Source organism: Nuphar pumila, chromosome 15 (genome assembly GCF_984573655.1).
Source record: "Nuphar pumila chromosome 15, dmNupPumi1.hap1.1, whole genome shotgun sequence".
Classification (NCBI taxonomy): Eukaryota; Viridiplantae; Streptophyta; class Magnoliopsida; order Nymphaeales; family Nymphaeaceae; genus Nuphar; species Nuphar pumila.
The window spans coordinates 62,832,945-62,859,329 of record NC_143263.1 but is presented as its reverse complement, the minus strand read 5'-3'; the positions used below and the strand labels follow the sequence as shown (position 1 = coordinate 62,859,329).

Genomic DNA, 26,385 nt, shown 5'->3' with positions numbered 1-26,385 from the left:
ATTTGGTTGAGTAAAATCGGTGCATGCAAGATGTTGGCTTTTCTAAATCAATTAGCCGTGAATCCTGCAATCCAAATTAATCTTACTAAAATCAATCAATTTCAATAATTTTTAATGATTAAATGTATAGTAGCAATTTCAATATAAGTTTAGTTTAATATGGTATTGGCTCCATCTGATCCGAACTCAAACCCTGTACATCCCTAACCCAATGCCAACACATCAAAATAGGATCCGGATTCTGACCTACTCAAGTCCAAACCAGGTCCGACCTGTGACACCCGTACCTGAAGCCCTTCACAAGGAACGAAAGCAAATCTACCAGTTGATACGCGGAGAGGCCTCTGCTTTGGTGGAATGCTGCGTTAGAAATGGAAAAGGGAGCTCAGCAGAGCTCCAAGAAGGCCAAGGTGTGAATTTTTCCTTATTGGAAAATCCCAATTGTAACGCGTTTTCCCGATCTTGAAATATGAAAGCGCGCATTTCCTTGATTTTGTTTTATTAGATTTTTAGGAGAGAAGGGCGATAGAATAAACACCCAGTTTCTAGTCTTGGGAATTTTTGAAGATCGTGGTGCCATTTATGTATGGTTGGCGTTCGGGGTTCTGATGCTTGGTTTTTCTGACTATTTGCATGTATTCTTCTCTTTTTTAGGTGACGTTTTTGCAGCATATTTACGATACCATATAGTTTATTTGATCTTGGTGGTAATTGGTGTTCTTTTTATAGCTTTAGTTTCCCCTAGAGATGAAGAAACTTGTTTGCTTTTTTTTTTATGATTGGGTTTCGGAGTTTTTGGTTTTTTTTAGACCATTCTGCTGTAATTTTATGCTTTTCCCTCTTTTCTATTCATTTTCCTGGGGACTTGTTCCATGAATCAAATTATGTTTCTGTTAGTCCGATTGAGCAAAAAACATAAAAGATCTTGACAAAAGTCCACGAAATGAAAGATGCGACTTCGGACCGACAAGGATTTCTGCCCTCTTATTCATGAATAGTTTCTATATGCATAAGGATCGGATGAGATAGATGGATGGTTAGATAGATCAATAACTTGTCTCTATCTGGTAGTTCGTTAATTCTTATCAACATGCTAAACAAGTTGCTATCTCCCAATTCATGTGGTGCTATTCGTGGAGGTGGCTATAGACAGCTTCATAAGGGGTTTATCTTCGTGTAAGCACGGTATGTTGTAATTGGCCACCATGTAACCCAAGGTAACCACTTGATCCAATTTCACTTACAGCACAAACATAAATAAGTCTCTCATCTATTTGCAGCTTCAATTTGTTCATCCCCTGAGGATGTTAAGATGAACTCATGTTCAAATCTGTTCACTGTGATAGACAGAATCCCTGTCCAGAACATAATCTTAAGTGATAGATGTCAACCACTAACTATATATTTGGCACGCTAGGGAATTTGTGAATATGTTCCATGAACGCTTGTTCTACCATCGTGGCTGTATTAGGACGGGCTGAAGAAACAAATGGGAAGATGTAGCTAGACAGTCAACCACAACCACAATAACACTTTTTCATTGCTAGATTGGCAAGCTGTCAGTAAAATCCACTGACATATTTTTATCATATCCTGTTAGGAGATGGCAAAGGCTGCAAAATGTAGGAGACAAGGTCTCATGCTTGTTCCATTAGCAAACTTCACAACTACATGCCCCCCTACATCGTTCAATAATCCTTTCCAATTCAAATGTTCGAATTGATTTTTAGAGGTATGAAGAAATCCAGAATGTCCAGTGATAGATGAAGCATGCATTATGCAATGCTTCCATGATAATTTCCTGAGCAGTTCACTTGTATCATATAAATTTTGGTTTTTATGGCAAAGCAACACATATTATGAGCAGATTGTACATTGATCAAATGCTGCCTTGTTGGATTAGTGGCTGACATCATCAAGTGCATAACTTTTCTTAATATCTTTAAGTCCAGAATAAATTGGCTTGGATTGCCATTTCTTCACCTTCGTCATGTTGTCTTGATAATGCATCCTTAGTGTTGTTGAGTTCTTCCTTGTGATATGTGATTTCATAATCTTATCCAACAAGCTTAACTTCCTGTTTTGGCTGAAGAGGAGTTAGAACACATTGATCTAAGGAATACCAACAAGCTGGGGTGTCTCAGCAAGGAGTGCTCTTTGATAAAAGATTTAGATTTGTTCTAAGGAATACCATAAAAGGTTTAGATTTGAATATTGATCTAAGGAATACCATAACAGATTTAGATTTGAACACTGATGGTTGAGAGTGTTAAATAATGTAACATAATTCAATATGTAATCTCATAGTTTTAGTTTACTTTTAAGTTTAGTTAGGATTAGGTTAGTTTATTTAACTAGGTTAGGTTTCTTTTTCTTTTTTAGTTTAGTTTTTGGACTTATTTGGCTTTATGCTTTTTTGACCAAAGTCAAAAAGCATAAAGTAAAGAGAGCTGTTGGACTCCCAACAGCTCTATTTAGAGCCGTTGGGAGCCCAACACTCCCTCATTCCCTCTCTCCCTTGTATTATAAATATGGGGTGTTACCCCCTTGTATCTTACACTTTTGTAAAGCCCTCTTTTGGGACCCAACATATTGAAGTTGATATTTTTTTATGTTTGTGCATTTGTATCCGTGCCTTTGTGCACTTGTGAGAGTTCTCCTTTTATGCCTTTGTGCACTTGTGAGAGTTCTCCTTTTATTCCTTTGTGCACACTTTGTGTTTCTAGTATTGTGTTTATACACAAAATCCTTTTTTATAGAGATTTTCACATGGTATCAGAGCAAGGTTGCTTGAGAAGGAAAGTCTTGTGATTCTTCACAATATTGAGTGCCTCGAAAAGCATGCCTTCAATTTTTTCGAGATTGGCGTGAAGACTTCTCTTCATCAAATATTTTGGAAGATTACTACAACAAGTAAGAGTTAAAATCTCTTTGTGGTACGTATTTTTCTCCTTCATCTTATCTCTCTAATGGGTGAAAAAGACTCTCATTTCTCTCTTGGCTTTAAGCTCAATGGTTCCAATTATCATGTATGGGCCGGAAATATGGAAGCTCATATTAAAGGAAAGGGGCTTTGGGGATATGTTCAAGGTTTCATAACGGAACCCGAACCAAAAATTACGATGGTTGAAAGAGGAGAAATCAAAATTCTTGAAGGAGAAGAAAGACAAAAAGCTCTTGAAGAATATTCAAAGAAACATGAGGAATGAGAAATGAGAAACTTCAAGATCCTATCTTGGATCTTCTCATCCGTTGAAACCAAGATCAATGCCAATATCATCAAATTCAAGAAAGCCTCCGAAGCTTGGCATTATCTTGAAAAGATGTATACTTCACGAGACTTATCTCACAAGTACTATCTTCAAAAGAGGGCCTTGACCCTACAACAAAATGAGATGTCTATTCGTGAGTACTTTGCTGAATTATCCTCTATTTGGGATGAGCTTGCCATGCTTGAGCCCAAGTGGAGTGGCGAAGCTATTGAACTTAGATACAAGCAATTAGAGGAAGATCACTTCTTTAACTTCCTAAATGGTCTTCGACCCGAATTTGAACAAATTCGGTCCTCTCTTCTATCTTCTTTCACATCTCCTTCCATTGAAGATGTTATTACCAAGTTAAGTGGAGAGGAAACTCGTATGGGCATTAGCAAGCAAAATCCAAGTGTTCTTGCAATGCCCACAAATCAAGATGAATGTGATGGAGCTAATGCCGTGTCTAGGCCTGGCAACAACTTGAGGACATATAAACCTCCTCACTTTAAAAACCAAAATCAAGGATACAATGGTGGTCAAGGCGGAAGAAGGGACAATAGCAAAATTGTGTGCCACTTTTGCAAGGAACCCGGTCACATCAAACCGGTTTGTCCTAAATGGAAGAAACTACTTGCAATGGCAACCACATCTCAATCACAAAAAGAGGAATCTACAAGTGGAGCTCTCTCTCTAAATCAAATTATGGAAGCTCTTCAACCTCTTCTTAAGGGAGCTATTTCCGGTGCCGCCGTATCCACTCCTTCTCCTCCAGGTAAAACTTCTTGGCTTTTAGATTCGGGTGCATCTTTTCATATGTCTCCAAACATCTCTTCTCTTTCTGAATATTCTAAAAGTTTATCACCATCTTTTGTTTCAACTGCGGATGGCACTTCTCTTGAAATTAAGGGGATTGGAAACTTTGAAACTCAAAATTTTTTTATTCCCAAAATTAGATTTATACCTAAATTGAATTTGAACTTACTTTCCGTCTCTCAACTCTCGGACCTTGAATGTGACATTCAATTTTCATTTAATAAGTGTTTAATACAGGATCACCGGTCCGGGAAGTTGATTGGGGAAGGCTCTAGGAAGGGAGACTTGTACTATGTGGATTCTCTCCAAATCCCTAAAACCCCTTTTTGTAATGTGGCCCAACATAAAGACATAAATGTTTGGCACAAAAGACTTGGTCATCCCAACATCACCAAGTTATCCTATTTGCATTTTATTAAAAATCTTTGTAAAAATACTTTCTCTTGTAATGATTGTATTCTTGGAAAAATGAGAAGTATGCCTTTTGAACAAAGATCTATGTTTACCACAAAACCTTTTGAAATTGTTCATTCGGATGTTTGGGGACCGGCACCCGTCATATCCAAGGGAGGCTTTGCCTATTATGTGATTTTTGTAGATGATTTTTCTCGATATTGTTGGATATATTTCCTTAAACATAAGCACGAAGTGTTTTCATGTTTTAAATCATATCATATGATAATTAAGAATCAATTTAATAGTAATTTAAAGATTTTTAGGACCGATTCCGGAGGCGAATATCTTTCCAATGAATTTAAGAAATATCTTGAAGACTATGGTATTGTCCATCAAAGATCGTGTCCTAAGACCCCACAACAAAATGGGTTAGCCGAAAGGAAGCATAGGCATATCATTGAAACCACTAGAACCCTTCTTATTTCCCAAAGTATTCCAAAAAAATTTTGGGCCGAAGCGGCTCTTGCTTCAGTTTATCTTATTAATCGTCTTCCATCCAAAAATTTAGATAAAATCTCTCCTTTCGAAACTCTATATGAAAAAGAACCCGATTATAATAGATTGAGAGTTTTTGGTTGTAAGTGCTTTGTCCTTACAGATAAGAATGATAAACTCTCACCTAAAGCCATTCCTTGTGCTTTTCTTGGCTACTCTGAAACCCAAAAAGGGTTTCGATGTTATGATACTAAAAATGATAAGTTATATGTCTCAAGGAATGTAACATTTTTAGAAAATGATAGTGGTTTTGAAAAGAATGAATCTCATTTAGAAATTGCTGACTATTCCTTTCTCTTTGATCTTTTATCTAAAGATGATGATATCTCTAGTGATGATGAATCAACATATAACAGTGACAATGAAGTGGTTGAAATCAACAATAACTCTAACCCTACTACCTCTCAAGAAGAAAATATAACTAGAGACCCTATCACCTATACTCATAAAGATAGACTCCCCTTTAGAAGTGCTATTGAGCAATATAGTGAACCTAGCGAATCTATCCCCTCACATGATTCAAACCCTAGAAGAACCGAGAGAACTAGAAGAACTCCCTCTAGATTCGTATCTTTTGATTCTTTCTCTCCTAAATATCAGGCTTGCTTAAGTGCCATTCACTCATATTTTGAACCAAAAATTTTTGAAGATGCCAAACGATGTATTGAATGGAGAGAAGCCATGGAAAATGAACTCGAAGCGCTTAGGAAAGCCAACACTTGGGAATTTCAAACACTTCCCAGTGGAAAGAAAACTATAGGATGCCGATGGGTGTTCAAAGTCAAAACAAAGAGTGATGGATCTCTTGAGAGGTATAAAGCTCGTCTTGTAGCTAAAGGGTATAGTCAAGAATACGGGATTGACTATGAAGAGACATTTGCTCCAGTAGCTCGTATGGTTACTGTTAGATGTCTCGTCACCATTGCTTTCATTAGAAAATGGAATATTTACCAAATGGATGTCAAAAATGCCTTTCTAAATGGTGATTTTAATGAAGAAGTCTACATGGATGCTCCACCTGGTATGGAAATTCCTAAAAATAAAGTTCTTCGTCTTCGTAAAGCTCTTTATGGCTTGAAACAAGCTCCCAAGGCTTGACACGATAGGTTTAACAATGTAATGACTGAAAATGGTTTTATTTCATGCTATACTGACACTGCATTGTTTGGTAAGAAATCTGATGCAGGGATTGTTATATTACTGTTATATGTTGATGATATGTTAATAACAGGTGATGATGTCAAAGGAATCAAGAGCATTAAATCTATCCTGACTTCAAGATTTGAAATGTCAGACTTAGGATTTCTGACATATTTTTTGGGAATTGAGGTTGCCTATTCTCACAGAGGCAATTTTTTGTCTCAAACTAAACTTGCTTGTGACATTCTTGACAGATCAGGAATCACAGATGACAAGGTCTATAAAACTCCTGAAATAGTAGGTTCAAAGATGAAGATTGATGATGGGATTTTCCTAAAAGATCCCACACCTTACCGACAACTGGTTGGATCTTTAACGTATCTCAGCATTACGAGGCCTGATATTTCTCATGCTATACATGTTGCTAGTCAGTTTCAACATGCACCTACTTCAATTCATATGAGTGCCATTCTCCGCATCATCAGATACATAAAGGGTACAGTAAACAATGGGGTATTTCTATCTTCTTCTTCTGAATTGAATTTAATTGCTTATACTGACTCTGATTGGGGAGGTGACCCAAATAACCGTCACTCCACCACTGGTTTTTGTATTTTTTTAGGGGAATCTTTAATTTCTTGGAGATGCAAGAAACAACATAAGGTCTCACTTTCATCCACAGAAGCCGAATATAGAGCCATGACATCTACTACCATGGAGATTGTTTGGATTCGCAACTTGCTGGAAGATATGAATATTCAAGTTCAAGGGCCCACAAAACTATGTTGTGATAATAAAAGTGCAATTTATATTGCCAAAAATCACACATTTCATGAGCGCACGAAGCACATTGAGATGGACTGCCACTATGTTCGTGAAGAATACTTAAGAAGAACTATAGACCTTCCATATGTTACATCAGAATACCAATTAGCAGACTTCTTCACCAAAGCGTTGTGCTCTCCAAGATTTAACTTCCTTCTTGGCAAACTTTCGGTTATGTCACCCTAAGTTTGAGGGGGGGTGTTAAATAATGTAACATAATTCAATATGTAATCTCATAGTTTTAGTTTACTTTTAAGTTTAGTTAGGATTAGGTTAGTTTATTTAACTAGGTTAGGTTTCTTTTTCTTTTTTAGTTTAGTTTTTGGACTTATTTGGCTTTATGCTTTTTTGATCAAAGTCAAAAAGCATAAAGTAGAGAGCTGTTGGACTCCCAACAACTCTATTTAGAGCCGTTGGGAGCCCAACACTCCCTCATTCCCTCTCTGGGGTGTTACCCCCTTGTATCTTACACTTTTGTAAAGCCCTCTTTTGGGACCCAACATATTGAAGTTGATATTTTTTTACGTTTGTGCATTTGTATCCGTGCCTTTGTGCACTTGTGAGAGTTCTCCTTTTATGCCTTTGTGCATTTGTATCCGTGCCTTTGTGCACTTGTGAGAGTTCTCCTTTTATGCCTTTGTGCACACTTTGTGTTTCTAGTATTATGTTTATACACAAAATCCTTTTTATAGAGATTTTCACAGAGAGATCCTATTTTAGTTGAAAACATTAGACTGTGGTGGGATCAACCGCAGGAAGGTGCTTGGTCAGCTCTAAGATTGATAAAGAAAATGGACAATGTACGAAATCAGATAATAAAGTGGTCTAGAAGGGTGGGGAAGGAGAAGTTCAAGCAGATTGAAGTATGGGAAGACAAATTGCATTTGATCTAGGCAGACTTGGCATCTCGGGTGGTGGCGGTGAGGGTGAGAATGATATGAATGAAGGGGTTGGGAGGAAATCCACTTTGATAGATCACATCACAAAATGGAGAGCACGAGAAAAAAATAATTGGAGGCAAAGGTCCTATGTCACACGGACTCGGCTAGGGAGGCGCCGCACCCGAGTCGACACGCCCCAACACGGGTGCGGCTTAGGACACGGCCCAGACTCGGTCAACGAGGAGTCGGACTCGGTCAACGAATCGAGGCCGAGTCCGTCCTCGTTTTGGACTCAGTCAATGTTGACCGAGTCTATATTCGTCTATTTTAGGGTAAAAAACTAAAAGAAACGATTTTTTTTTTTTATATTTTTTTAAATATATATAGACTGTGCTGTGCACTGTGCACAGTGACTGCTGTGCACTGTGCACAGTCACTGCTGTGCTGTGCACAGTGCACAGTCACTGTGACTGTGCTGTATGCACAGTCACAAACTTTTTTTTAAATAAATAAATAAATAAATAAATAAATAAATAAAAATATATATATATATATATATATATATATATATATATATATATATATATATATATATATATATATATATATATATATATATATATATAGCCAAGTCCCCGTGTCCAAAATTTTTAAAATTTCTATGCACCTGTGTCACACCCGCACCCGCACCCATGTGACATAGCAAAGGTCTAAGGTGCATTGGACTAAATGTGGTGACAAAAACATCGAGTTCTTTCACCTTTATGCATCTTCTCGTAGAAGAAAAAACTACCACCCGACCATGTTTATTGGAGGGGATGAGTTGGGTTTGAGGATATTGCAAGAGGCAACAAATCATTTTTGCGACATGTTCACAAATTCAGTGGTTGAGGACTCTCTTGACATAACTGAAGCTCCTATGAGGTGTTTTGACCGGCAAACACAAGAGTCTTTGAGTGGGGTGTTCATATTGGATGAAATCAAGCAAGCAATATGGGAGCTTCCAAATAATAAAGCGCCTGGGGTCTATGGGTTTCCAATTGAATTTTTTAAAATTGCTTGGCTTGCATGTCAGGGAGATTTTTTAAAACCTGGAAGATGGGGGGAGTCCCTTCTTGTGTTTGTTCTCAAGGAAATGGGGGCCGATGAGATCGAAAAATTTAGACCAATTTCACTATTGGGCACCCCACTCAAAGTGGCAACAAGGGTGCTTGTTGTTCTTTAAAGCAAGTCACTCATCAAGTGATTGGGCCCTCACACTTTGCGTTTGTGCCTAAGAAAAATTCACGAGGGTTGTCGGTTCATACATTGCATAGCTAAAAAAAGAAAAGTTTCCTACTCAAACTAGACCTTTGTAAGGCTTTCGAATCCGTCAATTGAGACTTCCTACTACATATTTTGCACAGGTGGGGGCGAGAGAGAGATGGATAAAGTGGGTGAAAGTGCTTCTTGAGTCCTCATCGATATCAGTTTGCATAAATGGCCAACAAGAAGACTTCTTCAATCCCAAGAAAGGCCTCCGACAAGGGGATCCGGTCTCCCTTCTATTCATCATTGCCATGAAATTTCTAAGTTACCTTCTAAATCAGGCCAGTGAATGTGGATTGTATGCTCAGGTCAACCTACCCGGTGTGAAGGGTTTTGCACATATCTTGTTTGCGGATGATGTTTTGATCTTTGGGGAGGCAACTACAGAAAACATGAGATCTCTCTCACTCATTCTTAATATTTTCACGGAAGTATCAGGTTTGAGGACCAATTTGGAAAATAATGACTTTATCTTGTTTAATAACGATGATGGTGTACTAGAAGCCGGAGCAAGAAGCATTTTTCAATGTGGAAAGCTGTTACTACCAATGAGATACCTTGGTATCCCTTTGCATTGGTGTCACAAGGGCCTCTCTTTGGACTTCCGTGGAGGACAAAATAAGATGCAAGATGAAAAACTGGAAGGCTAAGGTGCTATCACGAGCAGGAAGATTGATTCCGGTAAAGCACACCCTAGCTACTATGGCACAACATTTGATGAGCTATGTCACAGGGATTCGGCTAGGAGGGTGCCGCACCCGCATCGACGCGACTCGACGCGGGTGCGGGTGCGGCACCGGGTGCGGTCAACCCGATCCTGGGTGCGTTGACCGCACCCAGGATCATTAAGGTCCATTTTTAAAAAAAAAAAAAATTGCCCAAATGGGCTTCGAATTTTTTTTTAAAAAAAATTATGCAGCTGAAGGTCCATTAATACTATTTTGCAGTTGTCAGCTGCTGTCAGCAGCTGACAACAGCTGTCTGTCAGCAGCTGTCAGCTGTGCTGACAACTGCTGCAGCTGTCAGCTGTGCTGACAACTGCTGCAGCTGTCAGCAGCAGCTGTTCTGTCAGCTGCTGACAGCTGCAACAACAGCTGTTCTGTCAGCTGCAAAAAAAAAAAAAACCCGCCTATTCCCCTACCCCCTTTATATATATATATATATATTACATTTTTGCCCCTGCCGCACCCCCGCACCCGGGTTTTTTGGAAGTGCCGAATCCCCGCACCTGCACCTGCACCTGCACCTGCACCCGCGCCCGCGCCCGCGCCCGCACCCGCACCCATGTGACATAGTTGATGAGCCTCTTCTCTATCCCTGCAGTTGTGCTTAAAAGAGTTAATCGGATTCTTGAAAATTTTCTATGGGGTATCGATGTGGATAAGCCAGTGCATGTGCTGGTATTACTTTACCTACTTCTAGAGGTGGTCTTGGGATCAAGAACCTAAGGCAATTTAATAATGCGTTACTTATCAAATGGCTGTGGTTGGTAGCCACTAATGATGAACAAGTTTCAAGAGTGTTACAAAGCAAATATGACCTTCAACGATGACCATGACAATGGGTTGAAAACTCCAAGTGGAAGGTGGTTCGGGTGCATGGAAGGGGTTGGTTAAAATCATGGATAAATTTTTGGAAAGTGTCAGGCTATGTCACAAGGACTCGGTCAACTGGGTGCCGCACCCATGTTGATGCGATGCGACGCCGGTGCGGCACCTGGTGCGGTCAACCTGACCCTGGGTGCGGTCAATGCACCCAGGGTCATTTATGTCCAACTTTTGGACTATATATATATATATATATATATATATATATATATATATATATATATATATTTTGCCGCACCCCCACCCATGTGACATAGGTGTTAGGGTAAAGGTTGGAAGGGGAAACACCTTAAGGTTTTGGTGGGACGTATGGGCTTTGGATGGTCCCCTTAGAGATAAATTTCTTGAATTGTTTCATATTTGTAGAGGAATGGGTGGAATGGCTAGGGACCTATGGTCGCATGACAATGGATGGGAGCTGAATTTTGGGTGTGGCCACAACGCCATCACCATCCAACAACTACATGATATTATGCATTTGCTTCACGGGGTGCAGCTAATGGATGTTGATGATGTGTTACATTGGGTGCATGACCGACATGGATGTTTTTCTGTAGCGTCGTGTTATATGGCGCTGGGCATACCAACCATTAATTGGCTGCCAAACTGTAAAACCCGCTTTAAAAAAAAAAAAAATTAATCGGACCCGGGCCGGGTCGGGTCCAGACCCGACCCGGGCCCGTCATCATTAGGGTTTCATAACCCGACGCAGGAGAGGTTTTGTTTAACAAACAAAACCCCCCTGTGCGCCGCACCTCACCCGCGCAGCCCCCCCCCCCCCCCCTCGACAGCAGGATAAGGGTAACCCTTTTAGGGTTTCCCCGAAGATCGCCCCGAGCTCTTTAAGAGCATCCCGGGAGGGGAGGGGAGGGGAGGGGAGGCACACCTCCCTTCTCTTCTCCTCCTCCTCCTCTCCTCCCGACGCTGCTGCCTCTCTCCAATCGCCGCCACCGACGACCTCGCAAGTGAGCCGACAACGACGACGGCGCCTCCTTCCAGGTACGCCCTCTATCTCCTCGGCCTTCTCCTCCCCCGCCTTCTGACCCTCTTCCCGCTCCCTCTGCATCTATCAGAGGCCCGACAGGTGGCCTACGGGGCCCCTGTCGTCTCCCCCTCTCTCTTGAAGTTGCCGGAGAGCCGACAGGGGGCCAGTCACCCCTGCGGCACCCTCCTCTTTTTTTTTCTTTTTTCTCTTGAAGGGTGGCAGGGGATCGACACCCCCCTGTTGCACCTTCCCCCTTATTTCGCCGTTGTTCCGTCAGGCAGGGGCCGGACCCCCCCTGCCATTATTTCGTTTCGTCAGGCAGGGGCCGAGGCCCCTGCCAGTTTTTGTTTTGTTTGGCAGGGACTGAAGCCCCTGCCATTCATTGTTTTGCAGGGGCCGAGGCCCCTGTCGTCCAGTATTGTCAGGCAGGGACCCAAGTCCCTGCCATTTGTTGTTTTCGTGAGGCAGGGGCCGAGGCCCCCGCCATTGGCTGTTTTGTCAGGCAGTGGCCAAGGCCCCTGCCGTTTGATGTTTTGGCAGGCAGGGGCTGAGACCCTTGCCGTTTGTTGTTTTGGCAGGCAGGGGCCGAGACCCCTGTCGTTCGTTGTTTTGGCCGGCAGGGGCCTCGGCCCTTGCCATTCACTGTTTTATCAAGCGGGGGCTGAGGCCCCTGCCATCTGCTGTCCTGTCAGACAGGGGCCGAGGCCCCTGTCATTCGTTGTTTGGTCAGTCAGGGGCCGATACCTCTACCACTCTTTTGATTCCGCCGACAAGGCAGGTCTTACCACTGCCCTTCTGTTCTTTTTGTCAACTACGTCATTATAACTCTCACACTCTTGCAGATTTACGCAATAGGTCCCGTTCGTGCTTCGCGGTCGGACCCTCGTATTATCCTCACGCATAGGCGTACGCAGCTACACAACATTCCGAGGTAGGGTAAAGTCGCACAAGGGGAAATAGATCTAATTAAGTTGAAATAATTAAGATGTCCATGCTAGTTGTACTTAGATTTATATTGCTTCTGCGTGGCGTATTATTCTTGTCTGCATATTTATGAGTCGAGGTACGATTTTACTCTTCGAGTATTAATTTGCGTATTTGCTTATGTGTTGAAGGTGGTTTCGTACTTTTTGAAATACATATGCCCTTGTTTGCATGTATACATTTCTGCCTGCATATTTCCTTTGAGTGAGGTACGACTTCGTGTCTCATGTATTACTTATGACCTTATGTGTCTGCCTATCTAAGTGGTCAAGGTATGGTTTGGCACCTCGTGTGTTACTTATGCGTTTTTCCCTCGATGTGCGGCATCGCAAGTCGAAAGTTGCTTGTCGTCATGTTATAATCTGCACATGCTCACATTTATGGTAAATATGTACTTACATAAATGAAGTCTTGTGCCTATCCTGATTCAGTTGTTTTCAAAACACTAAAAGTTGTACTTGTGCATTGCAGTTCTTTAAAAGAGGGTTTCCTCCTGTGAACCCAGTGCTCTTCAAATGACACAACTTTTGCAAGGTTAAGTTTTAATCCTCGCAGGATTTCGAAGTTGCATTTGAGTCTTCCCAAGTCTGCACACTTGGGAGAAATATTTTATAACCCCGATTCGAGTTGCGACCCAATTCGAATAACCCCGATCAGGGGCATGAGCATATGAATGAGTGAGGTTCTGTTGAAGGACCCATTCTTTATTTATCAATCTAGTGTCACATGTCGATTTTGGATGCGAGTTTGATAGTGTTGTGCCTTGCGTGAATGACTTAATGTGGCATTATGACTTTTAAGGATGAATCGTGTCAAATGAGCACTCCTTTATTCTTTGGATCGTTATGAAGTTGTGTGTTGGGTGTTCCTTTTGAGAAGCCACACACCTCCTTTGTAACGACCCCAACTCCTACCTTTGAAAAATGCAGAATATTTTTTTTCTTTTTCTAAGAGTCGCAGAAAACTTCCCAAGGACCTGGGGTCCCTACAGTTCCAATTTCAGTTGGATAACCACACACCACAAACCAACTTACATTTATCAATTATAACCAATCCACTGAACTCTTTTATTAATGAATCAATAAGAGTAATATGTTCAATGTCAAAAGTGAAATATCAAATTGCAGGAAATCAGAAGAACTAAAAGAAAACACAGGTAGAGCCACTCTGTCCGTAAGTGAAGCCGTCTGAAACAAATGTGATCCTCGTGTCTCCTCAGAGCGAGTCAATTTCACTGATCACCTGTATCTGTGAAAAACCAATAAAATGAGAGGGTCAGAAATCCGAAGAATTCTGCGTACAGGTTTCCCTAATGAATCAAATAAGAAAAAAAAGCATAAATAAGATCCATGTAATAATTTAGGAGGTTACAACTATAACCAAATTATAAGGCAATTAACCAGTTATGCACAATAAAATAAACATTAAGCATGAGGGAACGCTAAGTAATTAACATTAATTACAACTTAATCAATAAGGAAATCAAATGCAACAGAGATCAACATCATGCAATGATCAATGTATAACAACCAAGTGAACAGGTAAACATGCATGAACTAATGCAGAGCAAGAATATGCATGATTTATGTATAATGCATGAACCCATATTATCTTTCATTTAAGCTCCCCTCCTTCCATAAGTATGTCCTATTAAATGCACACATCCTTAAGTTCCTCTTTTTAATTACAGTGGCCCGCGGATACACCAAACGGGTACAAACCTCGAGGTCAAGTAGGGTTCCCGGGGTAACTTCACACACAATATGTATTTTATTACCGGGTTTCAAACTTAGCCCTCGACCGATATCAAGAAACAGCACCATCCATCGGAACCTTGGAAAACAACATCCAAAGTCGGGGACACCAGGGAAAACAACATCCACTGGCGCCACTTTCTTGGTATGCCAAACAAACTCACAGCTGTGACTAACACACCACTCTCGGGTAAAGTGGCAGATTCTCCCTAAAACCGTGGCCAGGAGGAGAACCTCAATATCGGGTTCAGGGGCAACAAAACACACACGGAGTTTTTGTATCCTCACAGTTTCTCCTAAACCGCAATATCCAAGATTCCCACGCTAAAGCAGGGACATCAAGGAGAAAGTGAATTACACTGTTCTTTATTTTCTTTTATTTGGTTATTAATTCATTTCTTTTACATTTGCAAAATTACATGCAGAATTAATAACATAAGCTTGCACATCAGCATGCTAAGCTTTTCACGGGACCACAGCCCGTGATATCACATTTGATTTGTTGCAATGCATCAAAATAACTAAACAGAGAACAACTGGTTCTCGAGGCTCATCCGGCCCCTGATGATCCAATTGGCCATCAATGCATTCATAAGCAAAAATCATCAATCGCATGCTTCCATGCATTATTTTTCACATGCTTTTCAGTGCACATTCGTATATGCAAATTTTTGTGCATAAAAAATAAATTTATAAACATATTCATGAGTTCGCACATATCCAAGTTAAAGATGCATGCTTCCATTAAATGCTTTCCTTCCATACACATGCTCATATCCCATATATGATTTTATTTAGCCTATGCGTTCCTGTCCATGCATGCTTTAACATACATGTTCATGTCATATACACACTTTGATGAAATTACACATCTTAATCAGCATGTGAATCCTTCAAATGGTGGTGCATGTGTTAATACATCAAGTTAGTGTACGATATGCATAAGATGTAACTTTGCAGTAAATACTTTGATTTTAGCTTATTGTGTGAAATGCAGGAAAACAAAACACATCATGCTCTTATACACATAGGTCTGAATATCAGGTAAGCATAAATATGAAAACTTCAAGAAGAATTGAACCTTACACAAGCTACTTTAACTCAGCCTAAAATATTTAGTTTAAGCCTTGAAAAACAGCCTGTACGATAACCATCGAAAACATTTACATGTTTAGCTAAATTAGGATAACACCCATAACGTTTGTGTCATACAACTTACATGGGTGTATGCCTAACAATCTTTGCATGTCCATATGCCTCTTAATTACCTTGTAAATAGACATGACAGGATGCATGATGATGATGCATGAAATGCACATCATGTAAACAAGTTTTTCATGCATTTTGTATCAAGTTTAAGGTTTTAAACCCATGTTTAGATGTGTTTTGATAGTAAGGGGCTATGGTTTGAATTTCAGAAAAATCGGAGTTAAAATGAGAGAGTTATGGCTATTTCAGTGTTTGGGCACGAATTTCGAGGTGGATCAGATCCATATCTGACCCAATTAGGTCACTTGGACATTGGATCAATTCTTAAAAAGCCTAAAATCCAACCCACACACATATCCATACCCATTTCAAAAAGTTTTGCAGAAAACCCCTCAGAAAGTGGCGCCTAGTAAAATATATTTTTATAACCCTGTTTCTGAAAACTATCAAAAGTATAAATTATAGTTTCCATCAAACCCTAGGCGTCTTTGGCATTGGGATTGGCGCCTCCTATAGTGATTCTAGCTCCAGCACCTTCCAACCTTTCATCCCACTTCATTTCCATCGAAAATTGGGTTTTTGCTTGGAAATCAAGCATTACTCTATCTCTCTTTCCATTCTTTTTCATTTCTTTAGTATCCTTGCTGCGTTTTCTCACCATTTGCTGTGTTTTTGCAGGTGTAGCAGAGGTGGAGACCATTAATCTTGCTTGGAAGTGCGAAACACCCCAACAAGATGAGCCGGCCCTACCTCCATCCGGTTTTCTAAGCCCTCCGATCGCGAATCGGCACCCGTTCCATCTTCAGTGGATCTCCAACGTGTTGCAGCTGTAGATATCCTGTTCGTGGTGACATTCCAGCATTCTCGAACCATTCGGGACGTCAATCCAAGGCCATTGTCCGCTCTCTTCTTCCCCACGATCGTCGGATCGCCCTAGAGGTAGATCTTCTTCTCCCTTTTCTTCTAGCTAAAACCCAAATCGTGTGTGCTTGTTTTCGTGTTTTCTTTTCTGTGTGTTTGCTGTATTTTTCGTGTTTCAACCTTAGTATAGCATTCGTGCACCGACCAGCACGTTAGATCTAGGTGTTGTTTCATTGTTTCATGATTCAAGGATCGATTTTTATTGTTTTTATGCAAAACGTGTAAATCGGCTAGAGGTTCTTTTAGCCGATTTGTTTATTTTTGTTTACAGCGTGTTCTACAATGTTTTTTTACAGAAAACTTGTTTTAAAAAGTTTATTTTGATTTATTCTGGGCGTTGGGACTGGATCAAAGAACGTTTTTATTGAAAACCAATAAATCGGCTAGATCCATTCTAGCCGATCTGGGTTCGTTTTGAGTTTGAGCCTTTGATCGGTTTTTGCAGAAAAAAACTGGGTTAGCAGACCGCATTTAGATCATATTCAAGTTGAGTTTGCTGAAGTTCCATGTTGAGTTGAGTATATGGTGTCGTGGGATTTGTTTTTCAACATTCTTTGAATTAGAAGTGCATTTTTGTTAAGTGTGTGTTTAGATCGAGTAATCCGTGTAGTTAGCTGTTTATGTGGTAGATAACAGTCTTGTGAGATTGTTTAATTCAAAGTTCATAGTATTAGTTTTGTTCTAAATATTGTTTTTGATGTTTTAGTGTTATTAGTGTTTCGTTGTTTTTGAGAAAAATACCAAAAAAATTAAGTTTTCGTGTGTTCTTGATTATAGTGTCCAGTCGACTGTCGTTTAATGTTCATTTAGTCTCGTTGTTACAGTAGTACTTTGTTGATTAATATTTAGTTAAAGTCGATTTTTATTTTGTGGTAATTGTAGTGGTAAGAATCTTCACTTTGTGATGTTTTGTGTTAGGCGTGTAGTTAGGGTGTTGTTCATGTTCTATGTAATGTCTACTTCCAGTATCATATTTCATTAAAGTGATTGTCATCAGTGTAGTTATATTGATTAAGATCCGTAGCATAGTATTATTTTAGTTTTGAATTTTTATGTTTTGAAAGGTCGATTTTTAATTAGGTAGCTGTCTTCCCCAAGGTGGGGCGGCAGCCATTAGAGCTCAATTCGAGCTCTAGGCTGCTTTTGGTAGCTTGTTAGCTTTTTAGTAAGTATTTCAAAGTGTCTAGCTACATTGTATTAGGATTTAGTATATTTAGACGTTTTCTTTTAGTACTTAGTAAGTTTGAATTAGGTGTTGTCGCCCTTAGTGTAGAGAGTCAAAATAATTTGGTAAGTAGGGATCCTCTAGAATCGTGTGGTTTGTCTAAAAAAAAAAATCTTTACATTTTGAATGAGTCAAGGTAGAAGGGAGTTACATATTTAGTTTTGGAAATTTAGTTTGAAATCCAATTAAGTTGCCAAAGGGGGTTTCAACGGTTTTGAGAAAGAGAAGTTAATTATCTTCCAATTATTCTGAGAAAGTTCAAAACGGGTAGTCTTTGTGAGCTGGGCGATTTTTAATGATTTCCAAATTTATTTTGCAAAGCATTTAAGGAAAGACAATAACTCCTCTTGGTTGGGATGGTTTCTACTTTACCAAAATATCAAAGTTGATTTAATCAAAGATTGTAACTCCCCTCTAGTTGGACGATTCTGAGAATTATCACTTTCCAATATTATCTTTGACATTTACTATTTCATATTTCTCTAATCGTCCATAGTACTTTAGCATAAAGTATGTTTACTTATTTTAGTTAATAGAATTAACCTTAGTTATTAATTATTTTAGTTAGATTGAGTTAATTAGAGTTTACTTGATTCTTTTCGGTATATAATTAGTGTGAGTCTTAATTAATTAAGTCTTAATTTTAAGTGTTTAAATTAGCCAATGTCTAATTTAGTCAACCTAACCTAACCTAGTCAACCCAGTTAGGTTCGTCGTGTCCATAGTCTAAGTTGAGTACACCTAGTGAACCCAGTCACTCTAACCAAGTGTGGTGTGAGCTTAGTTCTATATTCAAACCATCACTCTTTGGTATTTAGTGAATTAGTACAATTTATTTTCAAGTTAGATTAATCTCAGTGTAAGTTAGTATAGGTTTTCATTTAGTCGATCTAATAGATTTTTCATTGTTTGTCTAAGGTGTTTGCTAACTATTTTTAGTAATTCAATTAGCTTAGTTGCAATTAGTTGGTATTCATTGCAGTCATTCATTCGTATAGTTAAGTGTATTTTTAAGTATATTAATTGCATTGCATTATTAGTTCATTCAATTCTTAGTCATAAAGTGCATATCATATTTCATTTACCTCTCATTTAACATCATTGCATTTAACATCAGCATATAAAGTGTCATTCAGTACCATTTAGGATTGCATTAGGGTTAGATTGCATTTTTAAGTGTTTAAAATAGCTTTATAAAGTGAATAGTGCATTGAATCCGAAACCCGATTTTTGTCTCGACGCACTATCACCATTTCATGTGCAACAATTTCGAGTTTTCAAAATATTATTTTTCTATTCACTTTATTGGTGTATTAACTGTATGCAGACCCAATTTCAGCTCAATCCGAGTTGGTTTGGTCTGATTTTTAAGCGTTTTGTGAAAACCGTTTTTTTTCTGGTTTTTAAATTACAGGACCTTTGATATCCTGATTTTTCTCAGATTTGAAACGCTTATATCTGGAGTTCCAGATACTGTTTTTCAATTCTGTAAAAACTGTCAGATTGTTTAATCTGTCAGTTGCAGAACATAACAAATTTCAGAAAAATCGGATTTCGTTTGCCCTGTCAAACAGTGGTTTTCCGATAACCTGTCAGCATGCTATTTTACACTAGTTAGGGGCAGTTTCGTAATTTTCGTAGTTTCGGTAAATTAGACTTGTTTTCCATAATTTCTGCATTTTAGGATTTGCATCATCATCATACAGCATTAGTAGAGTGAAATTGGTTAATTTTAGAATTAATTTAGTATTTTATTTAATTTTTGTTTGATAAATAGCATTTGTTTTGTAATTTTCGTACAATTAGAAATAGTTTAGTTATTGTTTTCATTGTTAGAGTAGAAAACTAACTTTGTATTTTTCTGCATTTTTAGGTTGAAAAGTATATTTATTGTCCAGGGTTATTATCCAAGTGAGAAGATTCTCTACGTGGCGAAAAGATTGAAATACCCTTGGCGTGGAGCAGAAGACTGATTGCTTGATTACTTTTCTTTTAGTGATTATTTGAAGTTGTATTAACTTTATAATTGTAGGTTGACATTTGTCATTAATAAATTGAAATTTATAGGAATATTGTGGTTAATTCCTGTTCCCTGTGGATTCGACCCGTACTTACCACTTTGTGGAAAGTCGGTTTTAAAATTTTTGGTTGACGATTTTCCAAAGTCTTATTGAAAATACTTGTTTTAAAAAGAGCATTCCAAAATATCAACCACATGACAGTAATCAATCATGCTACTAAGCAATATAACAATTATGAAGCAAATGACCACTTACACATGAGTATATAAAAAAAAAACAATATAACCATGCAAAGCTGGACTAACACAGGTATAATGTAGTCTTATTTGAGAAGCAATGACCCAGCCAATGCACTTGGATGAGGCTCCACAACCACCAGGCTCGGCCTGTCAGGCCAACCAAATTCGGCTGGGCTGACAGCCAGCCCACCTTAACAAAACATTTCATATATATATATATATATTGTTACAGATGGGGACTGCCAACACTTTGGCAAGTGCTGCCAGACCTCACAGGGACTGGGTATTGCGCCGACCCAATATGATTTGGTTTAAGTCTGGTTATTAAATACAGTAACCCAAGTTTTGTAAATAAGAACTCAGATAAATATGTATTTCAAGTTCTAGTTCTAATAAAATAAAATCTCAGGTTCAGCGAGTATCAAAACTATAGATGTAATACGCCTCCGAGCTGGGGGCAACAAACATAGGAAGAATAAAAGAAACATAATGCTAACAGGTAAGTAGAGTTGAAACTCTCCTCTGAACACTACAAACCAAATGTGAATCTGGGTTTGGGCAGATTCTGGATTAAATTCTGAAACGCAACAAGTAAAAAGAAGCATAAACAACCAAAAACAGAGTGGAAACATGTAGGATCCAAAAATAACTATTTACATATTAACAATTAAAATTTGTTTTTATAATTGATATCTGATCACAGGAGTGTACCATTCAGCATGTCTACAATTTATCTTAGTTTTCATTAACCTCAAATCATAACACAAAAGAATATGTACTTTCAGAAATTAGTCCATAAAATTTCCAGACTTCGGTATATGGCAAGTGAAGCCTATTCTAATAATTATTAAGACTACAGAGGTTCCACAGCAACATCGATCGACTATTACACATGCAAAGCTTTGTCTAAATGGAATTCACCATAAGACATAATACCTACGCCCATTAATAAACAGAGGCTTATTAAAAAGGATCGTATATCTCTCTCCATAAGGACTCAGAGTCATAGTTCAACAACCCAAAACTCCACCAATCAACAGACTGGAATCCCTAAAATTTTCGATTTGGGGTCTCCGGCACATCAAACCCCCAAATCTGCCTCTCCCTAATGAGTACCCTAAAATATTCCATGGAAAGCAAATCTACACCCTCTTTCTCACTCGAAATCAAGAGGAAAACCCGTACCTTGTTCGCTGGTTTTCTGGCGATCTTTCCGGCGGTCGGAGGCACGTATGCACAGTCGGCTGGGGCTGCTCCTTGCTGCTGCCGTGATGGGGAGCTCGCTGGAGGTCGGCGATGGCTGCTAGTGGCCGCAGCTCGCTGGCGCCCCCTTCTTCTTCCGGCACACCGAACTCGACAGAGAGAGGGATAGAGGGAGAGAGAGAGATGAGGGAAGGGAGAAACGAGGGAGACGAGGGAAGAGGGTGAGACCCCCCCTCTTCCACCTCCCATTTATCGCCGAACCCCCCCCTTCTTGCCGAGATGGGTGGGGTTTCAGTTACGCCTGTGTAACCCCCCCTCTTTCCTGATTTGCTAGGGTTTTATTGGGCAACCCTTATCGGGTTGCCCCTTGCCTTTTTAAAAAAACTTACAGGGGCGTGGCTCGGGTCCGGACCCGAGGCCCGTAACCCGACCCCCAACTATATGGATCCATCAGTTGGATCCGAATGGATCCAACTGTGGATCCTCGGATAAATAAATAAATAAAAATTTAAATTTTATTTATATATTCTTCTTCTTATTATATTATTAGTTTTATTATGGATATGGATATAAAGACCATTTTATGGATCTTAGATCCACATGTTGGATCCATTTGGATCCAAACACAGATCCAACCTTAAATACTTGGTTTTTCTTTTCTTTTTCTTTTTTTTATACTATTAATTATTTATTTAACTATTATAAGTATAGTTTTAATACCCCATGGTGGGTTATTTATGCATTCATTTCTGGATCCGGTAACGGATCCGAGGCCCAAATTTAGAAAAGTACTCGTTATTTTCAAATAAATTTAAATAAATAAATTACAAAAATTGAGGTTATTACATCCCTGGTTCAGTATAGCGTACTTTTAGACATGCACAACATGTAGGTACTTTGTTGATCGGACGAGAGATCCGAGATGACCTTGCATCATGAAATATGAAAAATGTTGTTGAAATGAATTCAAGACTTATCTTGTCAAATATTGTTGTGTTACTTATGCAGATAATATCTGTTGGAGTTTCTTTGGTGAAACCATATCCTTTCATCGTAGTCGTACTTTTGACAAGTACGACCGTACTTTTTGACAAGTACGTCTTCTTACGTTGCAATGATTGGATGAGTAGGTTGTGGCAACCTCGATGAGTGCAAATAACAAAATGTTGTGATCACCTAAATAAGTGATGTTTTCGCCTTCACCGGTAAGATACTCGAGTTGGTCGAAAGACCAGAGTATGTAGAATGGGTCTTCAGTTAACTACCCCTGATGTACTCATTCGAATCGCTGACTCCTGTTAGGAGAGAGGACAGGAAGATACAAAACTTCGATGGACAGGCCATTAATGGCAGTTACGAGCAAAAAACTCGGCTTCCCCAGTCATCGGAGTTAGGAGAATGGGACTACCATAATTATACTAGGTGGTAGCTCTCCATGTTTGGGATGCATCCATTGTTTATGCTGCTTTGGGGATTTCTCTCTTGGTCACCGACCGTCCCCTTAGGTGCGGACTCAGTCAGCTATCCGGGTTATTATAAAATACATAGCATAATAAACCTCCGGATCAGTCTAGGCTGTTTCTAGAGTCGTGCCTTGTGCGTACTCGCTTGGTCAGTTAATATCGAAACATAATTTAAATCTGATCACACAAGGTGTTCAGTTATGCACGTATGAAAGTTATAAGGTACAACAGGTTCAATACTTATGGAATTGTGTGTGTGGTTGATGTAGCTTCGTATTTTGCTAGTTAAATTGCTTATGCAGTTCTTTGCTTATAATAATTAGCCTACTTGTGCCAGTGAAATGTTTGTAATAGTTTTTGCATTTTGCTCATTATAGTTACTCCATGAATCTGTTGAGATTAAATTGCTATATAATTGTCTGTCTACTTGACATATTAAATTATTCTGCTTAATTATGTTCTATATCATCCTGTATGTGCACCTACCAGTTTTTAGTGAAACTGACCCATTTTATGGGCAAGTATTGGATAGGTAATACAGTCTGCGGTGGCAAGATGGCGTGATGAGATCAAGATAGAGCTATTTCCTTGACGTTTCGCTCCTGAGGACATGCTGGTAAATTTGGTATAAAGGGTATTCCAAAATTTCTCTTTTTATTAAACCTTGAGTTACTAAAGCTGTTTTAGTAAACTTCTTCTCGGTTTCAACAAACAAATTCTCCATCATTGAAATTGCATTTCAAAACCAATTGATTTCAATAGTTGTGCAGAATTCGGCAAAAGAAAGGTTACGCTGTAATGCGCTCAAGGTCCATTGACTTGTGGTTTTAAAAATATCATTTTCCGCTGAAGTGCTATTTAAACTCTGATTATTGTATGATTTCAAAGCTTTCTAAACTATTCTAAAAGTTACAAGTCCTGGATTTTTGGGGCGTTACACAAACAAATGTCTTTGGGGTGAAGATCTACCCCCAAGATCCTCTTTTAATGGATGAATGGTGCTCCATGGGAAGGTGAAGACTGAACGCCAATTGCAAATCTCCGATTTCAGTCTGGCAAGTGTGTGCAAGCTATGAAGAGGAAATATTGAATGCACCAAGCACCTCTTTGCATAGTGTATTTGGATTCAGCAACTGCACTGGAAATGCCCAATGTTAAAAGTGCAATGTCACCCATGGGATCTGCTACTTTCAACTAGAAAACACGGGGTTGGTGATCTTCAATGGAGGCGGTGGGTGCTGACCATGGAGGCAGATATGGCTTCACCCAAATGAAGTCATCTTTGAACATGCTGCACTAAACATGTGCTTAGTTCACCATAAGATCACAAAAGAACTAAGTGCATCACAAGGACGGGGTGAAAGGTGTATAACGTGCAGTATAAAGGCATTCTTTATACTACACATTTCTGTTTTTTTTTCATGGTTATGCATCATATGCACATAATGTAATTTCTGATTTTATATATATATATATATATATATATATATATATATATATATATATATATATATATACATATCAATTGCCTTTTCTCTCAAAAATATAACTTTGGATATTGGAAGTTTCCTTTTTACTGCAAGTTAGAGCTTCTTGGGTTGCTTTCAAATTTAGTTTTCTTGGGATTTTCTTTTCTTTCTTGCTATCGGGCTGGACATGATCTTCACCAACATTTGAGGTCTTGCACCTGCTAGTTTGATAAGAGAGAGTTGTCAAGTTTGGCATTTTTGAAATGAGTCTGAAAAAATTTCAGAACTTTTTCTCCAAAATGTTTCAAAAAGTGTAGGTATACTTTGCTATTATTTTTATATTTTATTGATAAGGGCATTATAGATAATCAGAATGTATGAAGTTCCTGAACTTATTATTTTCCATCCTATTTCTTTTGTCACAGAGGGATGGAAAGTTCAATTACACAGTGAGTGTATATGCTGTTCAGTGCTGTAAGTGCTTCAAGTGGAGATTAGTATCCACAAAAGAGGAGTATGAGACTATTAGACATGCTTTTACTGAGGATCCTTGGTACTGTAACAAGAACCCAGATGTCACCTGTGATGATCCTGGTGATTTAGAGTGTGATCAAACTCGAATATGGATGATTGATAAGCCAAACATCCCAAAATCTCCAGCTGGATTTGACAGGAACATAGTCTTGAGGAAGGATTACTCAAAATCTGATTCTTTCTATGCAACTCCAACAGGAAAAAAAGTGAGGGCCCCTGCTGAGGTTGAGAAGTTTCTTGAAGCAAATCCTGAATATAGAGATGCTGGTGTGTCTGTTTCTGATTTCAATTTTTCAGTCCCAAAGATTATGGATTTTGGTCAGAGAGACTGACGGCAGTACTCCTGATGGCAATGGGAGAAAAAAGTAAACTCAGCTATTTTTCATGCATTGCTCAGTTCTGGACTAGCAATTTTTTTTTTGGTCCCTCATCTTGGTATCTGTATGTAAGATGAAGTTTTGCATCAAATAATATGAGGATTGTCTCCCATTTGATGATTACAAAGCCTTAAATGCAGTTCGAGCTATGTGCATCCACTGGTCAGTCCATTCTTCTGTATTCATTATTGTTGGTCTTTTTCGTTGCTTACCAGTTCTATTTGATGTTATTTCAGCTAGATTTTTTTTTCAAGTTTTTTCGGTGTAGCCTTTTACTAGATGTTGATTCCGTTTAGATCTAAAATAGCAAACTGAGCTTGGAGCCTAGGTAGGATTGGGTTGGCATAAACATCAGCATCATGCGAGCATCATTAGTTAATGCACTCCAGGCACTCTGTTGGTTGTCTTAAACTGGTGGGCTCTATGAATGCAAAATTGGACCATTGGGCTTATACACCTGTCCCACTAGTTTTTAGGTTTGCCAATTATCTGCAGCTCTTGACCTCAGGAACCTTATAATTTGTCAAACCCAATCAACAACTAGTAAGACAGGTAATTGTGATTCTAGGCCTAATCTAAATTTGCACAGTTTTATCCTTTCATTCTCCAATAAAATGATTGATGACTATTTAGGGACCATCTTTTTTAGCCTACTCTGTGGTTGTTGAACTAGGCCTAACTTGCAGGATTTATATTTTCTCTATAATATACTGCTGCATACTGTTTAGGGGACCCTTTTGAACCTTTTGTTTTTGAGCCATTGGTCATCAACACTCTGGTTTATTTATTTTTTATTCATCAACTGTGTGCCAACTTGTTTTCATGGAACACCTATGGTTAGCTAATACTGATTAGAAGGATGAAAACCTTGTGCTTAGTTTTGACCAAATTTCGAGTTACTATGCTTTTTTCTAATATTGAAGCTCATGTTAAGGGCGTTCCACTCTAGCCTTTTTTTTCTTTCTTGTCATTTGATTGTTTTTGTAGGAAGTTTTGAGGTAACCAAATCCATAATTTCTCTCTGCTGTCTTAATGCCTTATGGACGGCTAACCATGATTTACTCTGATGCTTTGGTTGACCATGGTCCATAGTGGCAATATAAGGAAAAATTTGCATTAGGGAAAATTCTCATATGCAAAATGGGATCTTATTTGTGACGAGTGAACAAGCTTTTCTGTAATATATCACCTTAAGTTACCCGATTATGAGCCTTAATTTTAC

The 26,385-nt window shown here is 38.9% G+C and overlaps 1 protein-coding gene across 3 annotated transcripts; it reads left to right on the top strand.

Annotated features, from left to right (window-relative positions):
• Positions 1–256: 256 nt before the first annotated feature.
• On the top strand, positions 257–25,362 carry LOC149815448 (methyl-CpG-binding domain-containing protein 4-like). 3 transcript variants are annotated; one of them, XM_089989605.1, is made up of 2 exons: positions 257–410; positions 24,678–25,362. In XM_089989605.1, exons 1-2 carry the CDS (start codon positions 372–374, stop codon positions 25,116–25,118), a joined length of 480 nt encoding a protein of 159 aa, XP_089845731.1. In that variant the 5' UTR covers positions 257–371; the 3' UTR covers positions 25,119–25,362. The 3 variants fall into 3 exon arrangements, with proteins under 3 accessions (XP_089845731.1, XP_089845733.1, XP_089845732.1); XM_089989607.1 differs by lacking the exon at positions 257–410 and adding an exon at positions 23,316–23,399; XM_089989606.1 differs by lacking the exon at positions 257–410 and adding an exon at positions 23,361–23,408.
• Positions 25,363–26,385: the final 1,023 nt, after the last annotated feature.